The sequence below is a fragment of the Canis lupus genome, chromosome 10, assembly GCF_048164855.1.
Source record: "Canis lupus baileyi chromosome 10, mCanLup2.hap1, whole genome shotgun sequence".
Classification (NCBI taxonomy): Eukaryota; Metazoa; Chordata; class Mammalia; order Carnivora; family Canidae; genus Canis; species Canis lupus.
In genome coordinates, this window is record NC_132847.1 from 22,027,528 (window position 1) to 22,042,484 (window position 14,957).

Here is a 14,957-nt window from a genome sequence, read left to right on the forward strand (position 1 = left end):
ACTGAGGCAGCGTGGGCAGCGTGAGGCACACATGGCAGTGTGAACATTCTCAGAGGTATTCTGGAAAGAATAAGACTAGCATGCTCTACGGAAGGCTTTCCACGTGGAACATTTCTTCATAGAATGTGTGTCCTTCAACACAGTGGGGTTTTTTTTTTTTTTTTGGTTTTTTGTTTTTTGGGTTTTTTGTTTTGTTTTGTTTTACCAGTATTTATGTAGGAAAGATGTTATACTTATTCCCCCAAAGTGGATGCATTTTTGAGTAAAGTGGTGGTAGCGAGCTCAACAGAGAAAGTCTTTACTTTCTTTCCATATTAAGGTTCACAAAAGGTCATTGGAAAGGCTCTGACAGTCAACCAAGGAGACATGTAGTGTATTATATAAACAAAGCAGCCATATTAATGGTTTGATGGTCAGGAAGTAGTGTTTTAAATATTTTGCCACAGTTCATTAAATAATGAAATACAAAAAATAAATTTAAAAATATTTTGCAACCTAATATGTTAACATGTTGCTTATATTCAGGCATTTTACTGCTTTGTGTTTTGGAAAGTTGGTTGATTTTGGATTGAGATGTAATGCAGTAAAAGTTTTTCCACTTAAAATAATGGGAACGAGGCTCCTAGTTAGTGTTTTCTTATAAACAATGTTAAGTGAGAGATGCCTGCATTTCTCTATGGCAGGGTTTGGAGGAGGCAGAGGTATGCCCTGTGAAGGCGGCTAGACCTGAGACAGTGAGCCTGACTGATATGCACAGAGATGTCTCAAGTGGATCAGAGGTTTTTGTGCCTTGGGACATGTGGACATGAGTGTACTTTACCCACAGCCCTGACTCGACAAGGCGTGAGGAGAGCCTGAAACAGAGAGTAGTGCTGACTCAGTCTAGCTGAGAGATCACAGCCTCCACTGGAGGAGTGGGGACACAGAGGTGGAATAGGAGTGACATGTCAGAGGCTGAATGGTGGATGGAGGGCACAGTGGGTTAAATTTAGTGAGGGGGTCATCCAGAAAGGTGATGGTGAAATAGTTGTGGTTACATTAGCCAAAATAAGGGACCTCAGAGGAAGAGGGGAAAGAAAGACACAGAGGAGAAGCAGTGGCAGGTTTCAGGGGATGAGGATGGCTGACAAAAGCTGACTTTGGTTTTGGACATATTATGTCAAGGTGTCCTCTGGGAAGGTCCTCAGTGTCCCTCCAAAACTCAGCCTATTAGCTCACACTAGCTCCTCTCACTGGACAGTAAGAGTGATATTACTAAGATAGAGTGAAGGGATGCTTCATTGTTGGGATAAGCTTTTGAGAGGAAAAGCAAGGCTCTGGAAAATAGTCTTACAACCTGGAGGCTGCCGATTCCTTCTCTCCCTGGGTGCTCTGGGTTCTGGAGCCCCACAGTCATCAGGCCTGAGCTAGGGGCCAGTTGATGTGACTTGCTAGGGGCCATCAGGATGGCTTTGCTTCTGAAATAAAAGGAAAGTAAAATCAGCTTGAGGAGCATAGTTTCTGCCTTAAAAACCATTGGTACATCTAAGAAGTCCCATTTGGGTTGATTGCATACAGTGGTGATTCCTTTTAGTTTCTCTGAGCTCTGGTAGGTTGGTAAGCGTTCACAAGTGGGATTTCAGATAGGCTCTTCTAGCCTTAAACCCACCTGCACTGTACTGGACCTTCATAGGTCCAGAGAGAGAATGTAAGTCTGTAAGGGAAGGGAATGTTATCTGTTCCATTCACTGGTGGATCCTAGTCCCTAGAACAGTCCTAGACCAGATGGGAGTTCAGTAAATATTTGCTGAATTGAATTAAATTGACATTCAGTCTCTTCACAAATCAAGTTTCCTGTTTCCTGACAGTGTTTAGAACAGTCAGCATGGGGCTGTGCTGACCCATCTTCCTTTTCATCAGCTTGGCTCTGACTCTCGAGGCCTGGTAGATACACAGTTGGGGGTGGGGTCTGGGCCACAGCAGAGCATTAACCACTATGCCTGGGTTTGTGTTGGAAGGAAAACGTGTCTTCTTACACAGAGGGACTTGCATTCTCCAACCCGAGACTCTATGCCTGCCTGCTCTGTCCCCTCTCCTATGCCCAGAAACAGTGATTGTTTCCCAGAAACAGCCAAGTGTAACCCACACAATCCATGCAGATAATTCCCCTGGGTAATGGCACCCATTGGTAAGGAGTGCCAGCCTATGCTTGCAACTGTATCCCAGCACACAGTGTAGACCCTGTGACCAGTAAATGAATGAAGGAGTCAATAGCATAGTTGAATATTTTTCTTGGATCTCTCCTTTAGTTCTATTTTGGTATTAAGATACATTTTAAAGAACACATATTCTGGATCCTTGAGAAATTTCCTCAAACAGAAGAACCTTCAGTTACGGTACTGATCGTCATAAGCAGCCAGAGTGCTGCTGCTCTACCCCCTGGGAATACAGGATGATGGGACCCTTTAGAAACCAGTCTTATTATTATTATTTTTATTCATAAGAGACACACAGAGAGAGGCAGAGACATAGGCAGAGGGAGAAGCAGGCTCCAAGTAGGAAGCCTGATGTGGGACTCGATCCCCAGGACTCTGGGATCATGGCCTGAACCAAAGGCAGGTACTCAACCACTGAGCCACCAGAACCTAGTCTCTCTGCACCTTTTGTTACTTTAGGTGAGATGAGGAAGTACTGTCCCAGGCCGCGGTGCTCTGGGCCCCACCAAGAGGGTTTCTGCCTCCTTCCCTGAACTGGCAATAGGATTGACCTGCCAGATTCTTCTCACTGGCTAGGAAGAGACCTAGTTACAGATTTTTACATATTCTCCTCCTAGGAAAATCCTTGAAAGTCATTTTAATTCTATGGGCAGCCCTGGAAAGTTCATTCATTCATTCATTCATTCTTTCATCACTTACCATTTAACCCACGCCCTCCCCGGTTCAGGTATACTGTGGTGAGGAAACCATGCTCAGTCCATGCCCATGTTCCTATACCCACATGCCCACTAGGGCCTGCTGGGTCACTTCCACCTGCAGTATGCCTAGCAACTCTGTGGCTTCCATTACCAGGAAGACGGGAATGTTCAGCCAGCACAGATGCAGGCTCTCCCTCCAAACCCAGCATGTTTTCACACAGACTGTGCTCACTTCAAGAGTAGGATGGGGCATCTGGGTAGTTCAGTTGGTTAAGTGTCTGACTCTTGGTTTCAACTCGGGTCCCGATCTCATGGGTCATTGAGATCGAGGCCTGTGTCTGGGTCTTGAGGTAGAGCCCTGTGTCAGGCTCCTTGCTAAGGGAGAGTCTGCTTGGATATTCTCTTCCTTTGCCCCCTACCCCATGCTCTCTCTCAAATAAATAAGTAAATCTTGAAGAAAAAAAAAAAAAGGAGTAGCATAGAGGCTAGCAACGAACTGAATCAGAGCCGTTTATTTTTGTTTTATTGGAACATAGCCTAATCTGATATAAATATTAATTTATCAAATTCTTAAGCATTTCATAAATAAATATTAAGTTAACAGACATTTTATAGAACGCTGTGTTAAATAAGATTAAAATACATATTTATTTTGCCTGCAGCAAACTGGAGGAAAATACTTCAATGATGTGATACCTGAAATATATCTCAAATATATTTCATCTGTGTGAAGTGATAAAGTAGTAGGATGCCTGAAATATTTACTTTGTCTCTGAAGCTTAGTTATACTGGCCATTAAGTCCCTACTGTTGGTTGGCCCTCATTCTCATCGCCAAAAAACCATTCTTCTCCAAAATCTTCCACTACAATAAGCCGGTTTGTTCTCAACTTTCCGGTGTCCACTCGGTGTTTATTACACCAAGAAATACTTGCAGGTAGTCTAGGAACTTTGTCACTCTCCATCTTTCTCCTGCACACCTTTTCTGTTAAAAGAACAGAGGAGATATTGTAGGAAACTGTCAATTCTTGTAAAAAAAAAAAAAAAAAACAGGCAGAGTCAGACAAATATACTTAGGTTTTTGCCAAATGTCTTTAACTTACTTTTTGGCGCTCTATGTGTTCTTTTATTAAAGACAAGTTTTGGAATAGTTTATCCACAGCCTCCCCGTGGGCAGTTTGGTTCTTCAATGTGTCTATACCCTGAAAAACTTCTTTAATGCACAGTTGGTGCTAAATGAGGAAGATTTTAAAAAATATAATTCATCAAAACAAGGCATAAAAATTTGGTCCAAAAAGTTAGACTTTGTTTTGTGGGGTTTACACAAGTTCCCTTCTCCCAAGAGGTTTTTACTTGTGTCTTTTCCAGGTGGGAAACCACCTTATACTAAGCTATAATTACCATAAGTAAATGATGTTTATATAATTACTGAGAAGTGTTACAAATGATATAAATGAAATGATTAATGAAAAATAAATGCTTACGAGGTATAATACAACTGCCTTACTGATTTACCTCACCTCAGAATTTCCTCGTATAGTTCTAGCTGGTAATTTTATTCTATTTAGACTAATGATATCACATTTTTAACATTTTAATATGACCATGACATACTCCAGATGTATATGATTCCATTAGAGTTAAAAATCATTTAAATATGTGGAAGTGACTATTAATATAGGACTTCACTGTATATTTTCATGTCTACTGACCATAATTCTAAAAATATAACCCCAAGTTGCTAGTACTTTCAGAAAAACGTTGAAGTGAGGAAAGCCAACGACAGAGGTGAATGGAGCCTAGGAAGTATCTCTGACCCAATATGGAATTCTTTTGGAAAGAATGCCTGACACGAGGCTCTTTGAGATGGAGAACTGACAACATCAAAAAAGGGCCTGATCCACTTGCTTAATGGATTCTACTTAATATTGTAGAGCCATTCCTAACACCATTCCTAATATTCATAAGCACATAATTTACATCCGCACACATAAAAACAAAATAGATAAAATTAAATCATCCCAATGTTAACTGATACTTTATAGCTTAAAATATGAAACTGATTCATGTAATCATTTTATCAAATCATAATTTAACTTACATTTTTATTTTCAGGAGTAGGAATCATCAGGTTCTGAAAAAGAAAGGAAACAACATTCATTTTTAATGTATTGTAAGGTTCATAACTTTTAATATAATTCTTCTGAGTAACATGGTTACCCATTATATATTATTAACACTCATTACTTCATTATTGATAATGGATCTTTAAAAACTAGCCACCACCACCAATTACCCATGCATTTTAAAGACTGTAGGAATCAAAAAGAAAATTACCCCATCGCCTATCAGCCAAGTTCGATGAGTGGAGAGCAGTGTCAAGGTCTCTGCCACCAGTCTATTCATGGGATTTTCTACAGCAAAGGCAGAAACATAGGCAGCCCCAAGAGCTAGCAAACTCAAATTCAGAAGCATTCTCATAGCTCTGAAATGTTCAGTGTTTGCCTTGGGCAAAGAAAGTGCATAGTACAAGATTGCATCCTCAACCAATTTATTCTCTATCTTTGAGGAAATGAATAATTTCTAACAATCAGATAGAGAATGCCCAATAATGGCGTATCGTAATATGAATTGTTTCCAATGCCTTGTATCTTAAAAAATAATTTTGCCTTTATCTTTTAATAATAATAAAAATCCCTATTTTCCCCCCTTTAAAAACATTTTCTATTACAAAGAAAATCTTTGGGTTGATACATCATTACCTCACATTTGCATTTCTTAAAATCAGAAGACTGAATTTCCTCTTAAAAAATGTGTGTAAAAAGGAGAAGTATGATGCATTAAATTTTATACCAGAATGTATAAATATTGGGAATATCTTTTTTTCAGGTTGACTAACTTCTATCACTATTGTTGCTAGACTGATCTTTCTTAAGAGGAATGTAAAATACAGGTGGAAAGATGGTGATTAGAGATCATCAAAACTTAGCAGGGCCAAGTTCACCAGAGACTAGGTTAGGACCCTTCCTGTTGCCAGTGACCCCAAATCTAATCCAGACTGAAGTCAAACAGGGAATTGTTAGATCATACAACCAAATGGTCCAGGAGAGAGGCTCCTTGGTGATTCTTCCTCGGCTCCCTTGTCAGGCAGCTCTCCCACTATGGTCCCAAGATGATGTCAGATCTCCTGGATCTGTATGTATCCTGTTTCTGAGCAGCAGGAGAAGGCAAATTGTACTATTCTGATTGCTCAATCAAAAGTCCTGGAATTCGGGGATCCCTGGGTGGCTCAGCGGTTTAGCGCCTGCCTTTGGCCCAGGGCGCGATCCTGGAGTCCCGGGATCAAGTCCCACGTCGGGCTCCTGGCATGGAGCCTGCTTCTCCCTCCTCCTGTCTCTCTCTCTGTCATAAGTAAGTAAATAAATAAATCTTTAAAAAAAAAAAGTCCTGGAATTCCCCTTCCTTATGACAAAGGACCACATGTTCACCCTTGAACATGTTGCCAGGGGTGTGGGATATACGGATTGGTTCTCTCTGAGGCTGGAAATAGGCTTTACCCCACTCAAGTTGCTAGCTGACTGTGCAAATCAATGGAATACACAGGTGTAATACAACAAGGCGGTAAGGCTACAGTGAACTGCAGCATATGTGACCTGTCTAAAGGTGGCAGATGCTATTCAGCTTCCACTGATTGTTTCCATGTAACACCCTTGGACTTCTGTAGCTGAATCATCCCATTTTATAAAGAAGTCAGAAACCCCAATTATTATATATAACCTATTGATTTTTAAATGCTGGCAATTCATATTTTTAAAAACTTATAGTGTACCGTTGTGCAGCCTATGATTTACAGTACAAGGTCAAGTTGGAGGGCTAGTTACTGAAAAATGTCTTCTATTCAAAATAATATTTCTCCTAAAATATTTTGTTATGGTAAAATACACATAAAATTTAACTTCTTAATCACTTTAAGTGTATAGTTCAGTAGTGTTAAGTACACTTACAATGTTGTACAATCCATCTCCAGAACTCCTTTCATCTTGCAAAATTGAAACTCTACATCTGTTTAATGGATGTTGCCAGCCCCTGGCAACCATGCTTCTACTTTGTGTCTCTACAAATGTGACTCCTCTAGGCAACATATAAATGGAATCATATGGCATTTGTCTTTTGGTGACTGACTTATTTCACTTAAGATATCTTCAAGATTCATCCACATTGTAGCATTTGACAATTTCCTTCCTTTTTAGGGCAGAGCAATACTCCACTGTATGAATATACCACATTTTGTTTATTCATTTACCTGTCAATGGACATTTGGGTTGCTTCCATCTTTTGTCTACTGTGAACAATGCTACTATGAACATGGATGTCCAAAATTATGTTGCTTGTCATAATTTTTGAACTTTTGCTCTGTGAAACTGATCTCCCAAACCTGACTTTAAACTCTCTTATAGCAAAGACTATAAAATAATATTTGAAAGAACTTTATTAATGTAAAACTGCATACAAAAGTTAATTATTTTAATCTACTGTGCAGGAGGGAACTCCAAATAAATTTTTTTTTTAGTTTTTTTTTCCAAATAATTTTTGTTGATATTCCACTCTCACAAAAGGTGTGCATCATCCTCCTGAAGTAAGGAATACATTTTAAATAATACGATATGGAAAAGAGATTGTAAGAAGAGGAACTTTGCAGTGGAGAAATCTGGCAAACTTCAGCCAGGTGACCAACATCAACATCAATAGTGATAAGTCACATTAGTAGCAACTAGTCTTAATATAATGTGATGAGAATGGCATTTTATCTCTGTGGTATTCCCCGCCAACCCGATAGCCTCTATCTAACCATGAGAAAAACATTATACATATCCAAATACCCCAGAGGGACAGAATAGCCAGGCAATACTCCTTAAAACCGTCAAGGTCATCAAAAAGAAGCAATGTCTGAGAAACTGTCACAACCCAGAGGAGTCCAAGCATGGTGACTAAATGTAATGTGGTGTCCTGGGTGAAATCCAGGAACAGGAAAAGGATGGTAGATAAAACTAAGGAGATTCCAAAAAACAGTGGAGCCTAGTAATGTGCCAATTGTTGGTTCCACAGTTGTGACAAATATAATATATAGTAATATAAACGATAGAGAAAATTGGGTGCAGGGTACACAGGAACTCTCTATAACATTGTTGCGACTTCTGCAACTCTAAAACTATTTGAAATAAAAGCTTATTAAACAAAACATTGCAAGTTGAAAGAAGTTAATGATTGTTTTTACTATTATGATTATTAAAAAGACTGCATTCTGTAGATGTCATGCACTTCAGGACCTTTTATTTATTTTTTTTAAGACTTTATTTATTCATGAGAGACACACAGAGAGAGAGAGGCAGAGACCCAGGCCGAAGGACAGGCGCTAAACCCCTGAGCCACCCAAGCGTCCCACTTCAGGACCTTTTTACTAGACTGAGCTCCTTGAGTAGAAAGAGTTTATTTAATTGACCTTTTTGTCTTCAAGGACTGGCCTATTATTGTAGGCATTCAATGTTTGTTGAAAAAAATAACTGAATGAATACGCAGTCATGTTGTGTTAGCTGAACAAATTAATATGAATACTGTGGAAACTCAAGGAGTCTATTCCCTGAGGCTGGGAGCATGAAGTAATTTTAAAAAAATCTTTGGCACACTCCTGGAAAAAAAGATAAAGCAAAACTTTAAGGCTCAGCTGTAGAGACCAAGTCAGTGTGAACTACCTGGCATTTTTTTAAAACCCACATTATTTTAGGAGAATAGAAAATTAGCAATCAGTACTTGGAATTTTTAAGAATTACTAGTAATTATGCAAAAGGATTTTGAATAGTGTTGAAAAGTTGTATTCATGGGTAACATCCAAACTTTTGCCCAAAAACCTTTATCTCTATTAGTGGCTTCCAAATTGGCAACGTGTTTTTAAAAAACTGATAACTGTGGTTTTTTTACTAACTGTGTAGTCATTTAAGGTCAAATGACTTTTCTATGAACTGATTCTAATCAATCGACTGGGCATGATGCCACAAATTTTTTGTGGTGACTAAAGGTAAAATGATAGCATCTCTTTTTTTTTTTTTTTTACCGTATTTTAACCTTCATGCTTTCAATATCTTTAAAATAATTCTTTTTATTGAATAAATAACATTACGGGAAGAGAAACACAGAACTTCCTCCCCTCAGCATGGCAACTGAGTTTTTTTATGACTTCTTCCAATCTTTATTAATGCATGGATAACTTCATAGACTTGTAATCAATGAGTATGTGCAGCTTGTGTTTATCTTTTTTGCTTATTAATACCTCTCTTTCATGTATCTACTTATTATTTTCTTTTTTTAAATTTTTATTTATTTATGACAGTCACACAGAGAGAGAGAGAGAGAGAGGCAGAGACATAGGCAGAGGGAGAAGCAGGCTCCATGCACCGGGAGCCCGACGTGGGATTTGATCCCGGGTCTCCAGGATCGCGCCCTGGGCCAAAGGCAGGCGCTAAACCGCTGCGCCACCCAGGGATCCCTACTTATTATTTTCAAGGTTATCTGCTATTAGATGAAATTGTATCTATTGTTTACTTCACTGATTGGATTGTTTCTAGTCTTTCACAACTATAAATAATGCTAAGAAAGCTCTTTGCATAATTTAAAAAAATATTTCCTTATGCTAAGAAACTTGTGTGAACATTTTTACAGCTCTTGTTACATTTTACCAGATCACCCCTCTGAAAATATTAAATGGAAATAAAATAAATCCCTTGCATTTTTAGTGTTTTACAACTTACAAAGCACTTGCACTAATATAACTGTTTAATCATGGTTATCAGCACTGTGGGATAGATTTCTTTCCTTGAAGGCTCTTCAGCACTAGGGTTAAACAGTTTTGCTGATGTGATAAGTGAAATGACCTCCCATGAAAGGTGTGATGCAAGAAGCCGTGGTTATCAAAGAGACTGACAAATAGTGGTAAACCTAAATAAATTAATGCTGGTCAAAAAATAACTTACTTAGGGGATTTTAAGACAATGAGGAACAAAAATACTAAACAATGATAATGTGGAAGATACAATGATCAAAGTTGGTATATATTACTGTTGTTGTACTGTTTAAAAGTTTCCTAAAGGTATTAACTTTAGACTTTAAAATAGGCATATGAAAAATTTAAGAAGAACCACTAAAAGAACAGGAATAGAATGTACAACTTCCAAATCAGTAGAACACAACAAGGGCATAAAAAAAGTTTAGTCAATCCAGAAACCAGGAAAGGAGAAAAAGAAGCAAAGAAAAGCATTGAAAGAGATATGAGAAATACATCCAAATTTATCATGAATCATGGTAATTGAAAAGATTAAACTCACCTATTAAAAGGTAGACACTATGAAATTATACCCAAAATCATCTGTCAGCTATTTTCAAGAGATATACTTCATGCAAAATGACATTAGAAGATGGAAAATCAAGGGATAGAAAGATATACTAGATAAACACTAATCAAAAGAAAGCTAATGTATCAACATCAATATCAGAAAAAGAATGTGTCAGAAAGTACTACAAAGAAAACGAGATTCACTAGTAAGTATAAAATAACTCATAGAAGTTTTTTTTTCATTTCACTAATTATGATATAAGAAAAATAAAACATTTTCAAAAAAAAGAGAAAAAGAAAACATTTTCCAGTAATAGTTTACTGAGAAATAGGAATTGGATTGGTTTGCTCTTTCAGTTTTTTTTTATTTTAGGGATTAATCATTTTTATCGAAATTCATTTCTACCCCCTTCCTTTAGTTTGTTCTCTTAGTCTTATAGTTTCCTATATGTTCTCTTAGTCTTATAGTTTCCTATAAAACTGTTAACAAAGTTGAATTTTTTGTAATAGAATCTGGCTACTTTATCTTGTAAACTTTTTTCTTCAGCTTGCTGTTTTCTCCTTAAGTATTTTATTTTATTTTAATTTTTATTTATTTATGATAGTCACACACAGAGAGAGAGAGAGAGGCAGAGACACAAGCAGAGGGAGAAGCAGGCTCCATGCACCAGGAGCCCGACGTGGGATTCAATCCCGGGTCTCCAGGATCGCGCCCTGGGCCAAAGGCAGGCGCCAAACCGCTGCACCACCCAGGGATCCCTCCTTAAGTATTTTAAAGTAAATTACAGAAAAGCATGATGCTCCATTATCAACACTTCATATATATCTCAAAAAAGAATCATTTTCTTACACAGCAAGATAATGTCGCATCAAATATAATGAAATTAACAATGATAATTTTCTAGCATGTAATTTCTGGACTGCATTCAAATTTCCCTTTGTATCCCCCAAATTCCCTTCACATTTCTATGCACAAACAAGAATCCACCCCAGGACCATGTGTTGCTTTTTTTTTTTTTTTTAAGTCTTTTAGGGGCAGCTCAGGTCATGATCTCAGGGGTGTGAGTTTGAGCCCCACATTGGACTCTGTACTCAGTGCAGAGTCTGCTTAGTACTCTCTCTCACTCTCCCTCGGCTGCTCCTCTCTCTCCCTTTCTCTATAAAATAAATATTTTTTAAATAAATATTTTCTAAAAACTCTTTTAAAATCTGCAGCAGTCCTTCTTTTAATGATACTGACCTGAGAACCTGGACCAGTGTCTTATAACACACCCTTCCTTCCAGATTTGTCTTTTCTGTCCTTGTGGAATTAGTAACCTAATCCTAATGCCTGAGGCTAAGTGTAAAAGTGTGATTAGATCAGGTTCAAGTTGGGTAGCCTGGGTGGCTCAGCAATTTAGCGCCACCTTTGGCCCAGGGTGTGATTCTGGAGACCTGGAATCGAGTCTCGGGTCGGAGTCCCTGCATAGAGCCTGCTTCTCCCTCTGCCTCTCATGAATAAATAATTTTTTAAAAAAGATTAGATTCAAGTTAATTTTTAAAAACCAAACTGCATAGGAGATATTTGGTACTTCATGCCAAGATCACAGAAGCATATAGTCAAGGGTATTGTCATAGGTTGCATGGCAACACGTGGTAGCTACACTTTCGGTGAGCCTAGCATACTGTATAAATTTGTTGAATCAATATATTGTACACGTGAAACTAATGTGCATGGTGAGTCAGCTACATTTGAAAAAAAATCACAGCAGGAGACATATAAAAAGACTGGTTGTCTCAATCATTGCTAATTTCTTATGTTGAGTCATAAAATTCCTTTTTAAAAAAAAAAGATTTATTCATGAGAGACACAGAGAGAGGCAGAGACATAGGCAGAGGGAGAAGAAGGCTCCCCATAAGGAGTCCAAGGTGGTGCTTGATCCCGGATCCCAGGATCACACCCTGAGCCAAAAGCAGACGCTCAGGCATCACAAAAATTCTCATATAAAAGTGTGGGTCGGGGGCAGCCCGGGTGGTTCAGCGGTTTAGCGCCGCCTTCAGCCCGGCCGTGATCCTGGAGTCCCGGGATCGAGTCCCACATTGGGCTCCCTGCGTGGAGCCTGCTTCTCCCTCTGCCTGTGTCTCTGTCTCTGTCTCTCTCTCTGTGTCTCTCATGAATAAATAAAATCTTTAAAAAAAATTTTTTTAAGTGTGGGTCGGGACACCTGGGCGGCTCAGTGGTTGAGCGTCTGCCTTGGCTCAGGGTGTGATGCTGGAGTCCTGGGATCAAGTCCCACATCCGGCTCCCTTCATGGAGCCTGCTTCTCCCTCTGCCTGTGTCTCTGCCTCTCTGTGTGTGTCTCTCATGAATAAATACAATCTTTAAAAAAAAAGTGTGGGTAAGGGGCACCTGGGTGGCTGAGTGGTTGAGCGTCTGGCTTTGGCTCAAGTCGTGGTCCTGGGGTCCTGAGATCCTGGGATTGAGTCCAGCATCAGGCTCCCTACAGGGAGCCTGCCTCTCTGTGTCTCTTATGAATAAATAAAATCTTTTTTTTTAAATAAAAGTGTGTATAATTACATTTTTGGGCTCTACTCTTATTGCTGCCAGAAAAATATAGATCTTCATCCACCTGAAACTTAGAGTGGTAATTTGTAGATACAGATTTGCTTTTTTTCTTCCTATTGATATCCAAGTATCTAAGCAATGCAAATGCTGTGCAGAAAAAAAATGGCCTTGCTGGTTTACAACTATTTACATTTGTCAAAAGTCATGGAACTGTACTCTGTAAAAGGGAGACATTTACTGTATGTAAATAATATTTAAATAAACTGACTTTTAAAATGGGCTCTTATCTTTTCTCATTTTTAAAATTACATTTAGCTTGTTACATAAAGCACTACTGTATAATTTCAATCTGCTGTGTTCCATTAGTTACTTAAAATATATGATTTTTGATGCTTTCCTGTTTCTTTCTTGGTACATCAAGAGAGTACTCACTGGCTTTCCTCACTTGCATCCTTTGACTTGAATTTTTTAGTTTATGTATTAAGTCCTGCAAATGACTGATTTTAAGTGGAGAGCATTTTCTACATTTTTCTGGATCAATAATCGAAAGTTTTTGCTTTGATTTTTATGTCTTCCACTACTGTTTTGTAATAGCTGTATTTTTTCTATAGGTTCTTGCATGTGATAGCCGTCTGTAAATTGGGTTCCAAAAAGCAATATTCAGTCATTTTTTTTGTTCCCCTTATTTTACTTAAAAATTTTTACTATATAAAATGGTGGACATATGTAATACATACAACTTGTTGACTTCCAAGGTAAATATACACCAGTGAAACCATCACTACAGTCAATGCCATTGGTTTATCCATTACTTGAAAAATTTCCTCCCACTTTCCTTATTTTTAATTTTTTTGTGATAAGAACACTTATCACTGGGACCCCTGGGTGGCTCAATGGTTGAGCCTCTGCCTTTGGCTCAGGACCTGATCCTGCCGTCCCAGCATGGAGTCCTGCATGGGGCTCCTGGCAGGGGGCCTGCTTCTCCCTCTGCCTGTGTCTCTGCCTCTCTCTCTCTGTGTCTCTCATGAATAAATAAATAAAATCTTGGGATCCCTGGGTGGCGCAGCAGTTTGGCGCCTGCCTTTGGCCCAGGGCGCGATCCTGGAGACCCGGGATCGAATCCCACATCAGGCTCCCAGTGCATGGAGCCTGCTTCTCCCTCTGCCTGTGTCTCTGCCTCTCTCTCTCTCTCTCTCTCTGTGTGACTATCATAAATAAATAAAAATTAAAAAAATATATTTAAAAAAATAAATAAATAAAACCTTAAAAAAAAAGACCAAAAGTTTGAGAACTGCTGTTGTAGATCAAAAGCCAAATGCTGTTATAAAACTATAAAATACTTGCAAATATGATGTGAAGGAAATCCATTCCTCTAAGTACCACTATAAGAAGAGACACCTTTAAGAGACTGAGTTATGCAAGATGAATTATGAAACATCGTGTACCATAATGCCTGTAGTTAACCATACTATAGTGCATAACAATACTATATCATATACTTAAAATTTTGCTAAGAGGGTAGATCTTGCGATTTTTTTTTAAATTATTCATTCATGAGAAACACACAGAGAGAGGCAGAGACACCGGCAGAGGGAGAAGCAGGCTCCATGCAGGGAGCCTGATGCGGGGCGCGATCTCAGCACCCGGATTCCGACCTGAGCCAAAGGCAGATGCTCAACCGCTGAGCCACCCAGGCGTCCCTCAAACCTTTGGTCTTAAACTCCTACACTCTTAAAAATTATTCAGGATTCCCAAAGAGGTTTGATGTGAGTTACAACTGTCAATATTTACTCAATTGAAAATTAAAATTGAGATTCTTTTTTTAAGCACAAGAAATACACGAGCACGCATCCTATTAGCCATCAGTGCGATGGCGTCACCATACGTCAGATGCGTACATTAGCGAAACAAACCGAACAGGGTCAGAAGATAGTTTTGACATTAGCCGACACCGCACTCCCTTCCATTCCAGGGGTTCCAGAATCGTACTATGATAACCGCCGTTTGTCACAAAGGTTCGCCGTCCTCACAGCTAGCGCTCATTAAGGCTGCCCGGGAGCGTTGAGCACCGCGCGGCCACCAGCACACCCTCAGGGCAGACCCGTTCCCGGAAGCCAGAGCTGCGCGCGCACCGCGA

At 39.1% G+C, this 14,957-nt stretch overlaps 1 protein-coding gene across 2 annotated transcripts; it reads right to left on the reverse strand.

Annotated features, from left to right (window-relative positions):
* Nucleotides 1–3,374: 3,374 nt before the first annotated feature.
* On the reverse strand, nucleotides 3,375–14,957 carry IL5 (interleukin 5). Of its 2 annotated transcripts, XM_072840963.1 has the most exons (4): nucleotides 5,229–5,966; nucleotides 4,993–5,025; nucleotides 3,995–4,123; nucleotides 3,375–3,876 (listed from the first exon to the last, which is right to left on the reverse strand). In XM_072840963.1, exons 1-4 carry the CDS (start codon nucleotides 5,370–5,372, stop codon nucleotides 3,778–3,780), a joined length of 405 nt encoding a protein of 134 aa, XP_072697064.1. In that variant the 5' UTR covers nucleotides 5,373–5,966; the 3' UTR covers nucleotides 3,375–3,777. The 2 variants fall into 2 exon arrangements, 1 of the variants encoding a protein (XP_072697064.1); XR_012037859.1 differs by lacking the exons at nucleotides 3,375–3,876; nucleotides 5,229–5,966 and adding an exon at nucleotides 14,719–14,957.

Bases quoted from the DNA above. Each gene is read 5' to 3' on its own strand.
- IL5 (XM_072840963.1), bottom strand. From the start codon at position 5,372: ATGAGAATGCTTCTGAATTTGAGTTTGCTAGCTCTTGGGGCTGCCTAT. The intron at 4,124-4,992 runs GTAAGTTAAATT...TTCCTCATTTAG, and splicing joins CTACTCCTGAAAATAAAAAT to CACCAACTGTGCATTAAAGA. The intron at 3,877-3,994 runs GTAAGTTAAAGA...TTCTTTTAACAG, and splicing joins AACACATAGAGCGCCAAAAA to AAAAGGTGTGCAGGAGAAAG.